Raw genomic sequence first — 3,615 nt, 5'->3', positions numbered from 1 at the left:
ATACTGATTACCCTTGTTACTCGTGTTTAGAGCAGTTTGCATGCCTATCACACATACGTTGATAAGAACATTAAAAAGAGAGAGAGATAAATAATATGGCAACGAAATCATCAATCAATCTTCTTCTTCTTCTTGTTTATTTTATCTGTTAGCTAGTACTATCACAATTCTTCACCACGTGAATCATGGCATATTCTTGCCCTTTCGATTATCATCATCATTTTTGGTGGTAGTTGAAAACCATTCTCTATAAAGCCTGCTTCCTCTCCTTCTCTCTCTCTCTCTCTCGAATAAAGATGGATGATTTCAGGGTTTTGTTGTTAGTTGGCTTGAGTTTGTTGGTAGTAATAAGCGAAGCTGCAATCCCTACAAAAACACTCAGACAAATTGATAAGGCTAATAGAGATGGACCTTATTTGGGATTGGTGATTCCAAATCAATTTGAGCTAAACCCTCTTCTTCAACATCCTAGCTATAAACCCTCTAATCTCACAATCGACGTCTCAGGTATATATATATATATGAGAGAAAGAGAGATGGTAGTTGTTGATTAATTTTATTGATACATAATACTAGTATAGTAATATAATGTTGTGATTTTTGACAGGAAGACTATTTAGATTTGGAACTGTTGCTGGACAAAAGGCCATTTTGGTTATGACTGGATTGGCTATGGTATATAAATCAATATATTCCTATCTTCTAATTTTTGTGTTATTACTATAAGTTAGTTGAAACTTGAAACCAACGTATATGGTACTTCCGGGAAGCTAGGTGAAAAGATGTTGGGCTACTGTTTAATTATTGCAATAAATTTCCACTTCACCTATATATGTACTTCAACTATAACCTAACAACTTTTGATAATATAGGTATAATTAACAAAAATGGCAAGCTTGTTTTACATTGGCGTTTCAAATTAATTACTAGATGAAAAAAACACACACATATACTGAATATATACGTGTCATGTGTCTATGATGATACCTTGATATGTATGTACAATTAACATAATTATTAATTAAAACCCTAACTGGTTGATATTAATATTTGTGTATGTAATAAGGTAAATGCAGGCATCACGACACAACTTCTGGTGACATTGTTCAATCTGAAAGGAGTTATACATTATGGAATAGCAGGAAATGCAGATCCATCTCTTCACATTGGAGATGTTGCCATTCCTCAGTATTGGTCTCACTCAGCTCTCTGGAATTGGCAGGTACTAACTACTCCCTGTAACTTCTAGTACTAGTATATAGAGTTTTGGTTTTATACTACCATTAATAATTATGAATTGAATGAGTTAGTGAAATACTAGTAAAAAATATCTAAGTATTATTGTTCGTTCACAAAAAAGTAGACCAGTTTTAACATTTTGGATCATCCATCAAAATTAGACTAATCCAATAATTTTAAATATGAAAAGTTTTAAACAACATATTAACCACACATTATTTTAACATATGAACCCCGCAATCCATTAACAAAATTTTCATCATATATTTCCCATCTCTTTTACTTTACCGATTGTGCATTAAAATTCGTGTTATTTACAACATTGTCCATTTTTTATGAATGGAGGTAGTATAACAATAACTGGGACTAGATAAAAATGTCAAAATATGACAATTAATGAGGACACGAGGGAGTAGTGTTTGACCCTATTACTTGTTGTTTTTCATAAATAGTCCCTCTTTCTAAAAGGTCATGCATAATACTTCTTGTAATTATATAAGTATACTAATATAAAGTATAGTATGGTTTTGATGAAACGAAACATGACACCTTATATATGGTATTGAAGTATTGATTGTGTAACATTTGCAGAGGTATGGAGATGGACCAGAAAATCCCCTAGCACTTGAAGCTGGTGGTGACTACACAAGAGATATTGGTTACATCAAATTTGCAAATTACTCCACAAAGCCCACTGATAATTTCTTGAACAATGTGTGGTATCAACCTGAGGAAGTTTTCCCCATCGATGGCACCCCTGAGGAAAGACAACACATTTTTTGGGTCCCTGTAGATCCCCATTATTTCAATCTCGCCAAAAAATTAGAGGTCCTTTCACAACACAAAATAATTAATTAATTCTACTACATCAATCAATTTATTAAAAAACAAAAATGTTTAATTTGCAGGAGGTGACATTAGAGAAGTGTCTAAATGCAACATTATGCCTAACTTACCCTCCGAAAATCACCCGAGTAGCGCGAGGTACAAGCGCCAGCATCTACGTGGACAATGCAGCTTATAGAAGTTTCATATACGACAAATTTGAGGTGAGTCCCGTTGAGATGGAGAGTGCCGCTGTGGCGTTGATCTGCCACCAGCAGAGGGTCCCTTTTATTACTTTCCGGGCGCTTTCCGACCTCGCTGGAGGCGGCACGGAAGAGTCCAACGAGGCCGACACGTTCACCCCGCTCGCCGCCACCAATTCAGTGGAGGTGGTCGTTCAATTCATCAATATATTGAGCCAAAGCTTGGTCGAGTATGAGTGAGCTAGGCTATGTTGGCTTGCTTTTTTTATTTCCACTTTTTGTCTCATTTAATAAAGAAAAAGTCGTTTCTCGACGTGTCTTCGTGTTTCTGTTTAGCCCTCTTGTACCTATTTAAGAGTTTTCAATAAATCGAGTTAAATGTCTTGTGTCTTACTTTAGTTTAGTTTCTCAATTAATTAAAGTTAGTATTTTATTTCAATTTTAACAATTAGTAATAAATTACTACGAGGTTGATAGATACATACACATTCAATGTTATACGGAGTGTTATTTTTTGTTGAGTATTACTCCATAAAATAACGAATTTCACAATTGGGCCCAATAAATCGGTAATTGTCACTGGTCAGTGATAGTGACTTTCAAATAAAGTTGCATTCGAAAATGTTGTTAAAACTAAAAAAAAATGTCTACTATTTCTCTCGTAATACTATATTAATTTAACAAGTAACAACACTTGCGTGCACATAAATATTGGGCCTCTAATGCCCATTATTTATGGACCTATAAGTTGGGGAGTGATCAATTGCTAACTAATCATTTAATTGCTAACTACAACTAATTTAAGGCCATAGGATTTTAGAAAACGTGTGGTCTACAATTTGCCACGTGTAATTTTTTATTTTTGTTAATAAAAAAAAAAACTCTAAATTAGGGTTTTGGATGAAAATGTCAATATAGTGTTTCGAAAATATCAACACAATACTTTGAGAATGTCAACACAATGCTTTAAGAATGTTAACACATTACTTATATTGGCATTCTACATGTATTATATTGACATATTTTATATAGTATGTTGACATTTCTGCTTTGTACGAAAAAATTAAAAAATTTCAAATTTTTTTTCAAATTTTGATGTCGGAACATATGCATGTTGGATATCGTTGGAATTCTTATGATATTATCTTTAATTTAATATATGTTATATGAATTTAAAGTTTTGGGATTTATCTTAAAAGTTAGTTATAACTAAGCATGTCGTTAATTGACATTAATACCCCTATTGATATTTTTTGGAATTAATCCTATGGTCTTATTGATATTTTTCGTTGATCGTATTAACATTTAGGAATTAATGATTTAAGCCTTTAATTTGAATATCTAATGA

The 3,615-nt window shown here is 32.8% G+C and overlaps 1 protein-coding gene across 1 annotated transcript; it reads left to right on the top strand.

Moving 5' to 3' along the window:
* Positions 1–291: 291 nt before the first annotated feature.
* LOC125197318 (bark storage protein A-like) lies at positions 292–2,660 on the top strand. Its single transcript, XM_048096053.1, has 5 exons — positions 292–507; positions 608–675; positions 1,067–1,222; positions 1,831–2,067; positions 2,148–2,660. Exons 1-5 carry the CDS (start codon positions 297–299, stop codon positions 2,505–2,507), a joined length of 1,032 nt encoding a protein of 343 aa, XP_047952010.1. The 5' UTR covers positions 292–296; the 3' UTR covers positions 2,508–2,660.
* Positions 2,661–3,615: the final 955 nt, after the last annotated feature.

This window comes from Salvia hispanica, chromosome 6, assembly GCF_023119035.1.
Source record: "Salvia hispanica cultivar TCC Black 2014 chromosome 6, UniMelb_Shisp_WGS_1.0, whole genome shotgun sequence".
Classification (NCBI taxonomy): domain Eukaryota; kingdom Viridiplantae; phylum Streptophyta; class Magnoliopsida; order Lamiales; family Lamiaceae; genus Salvia; species Salvia hispanica.
This window is presented reverse-complemented; position numbering and strand designations above follow the sequence as displayed.

Coding starts and splice junctions, on each gene's coding strand:
- LOC125197318 (XM_048096053.1), top strand. CDS start 297: ATGGATGATTTCAGGGTTTTGTTGTTAGTTGGCTTGAGTTTGTTGGTA. Junction 508..607: donor TCTCACAATCGACGTCTCAG/GTATATATATAT, acceptor GATTTTTGACAG/GAAGACTATTTAGATTTGGA. Junction 1,223..1,830: donor CAGCTCTCTGGAATTGGCAG/GTACTAACTACT, acceptor TAACATTTGCAG/AGGTATGGAGATGGACCAGA.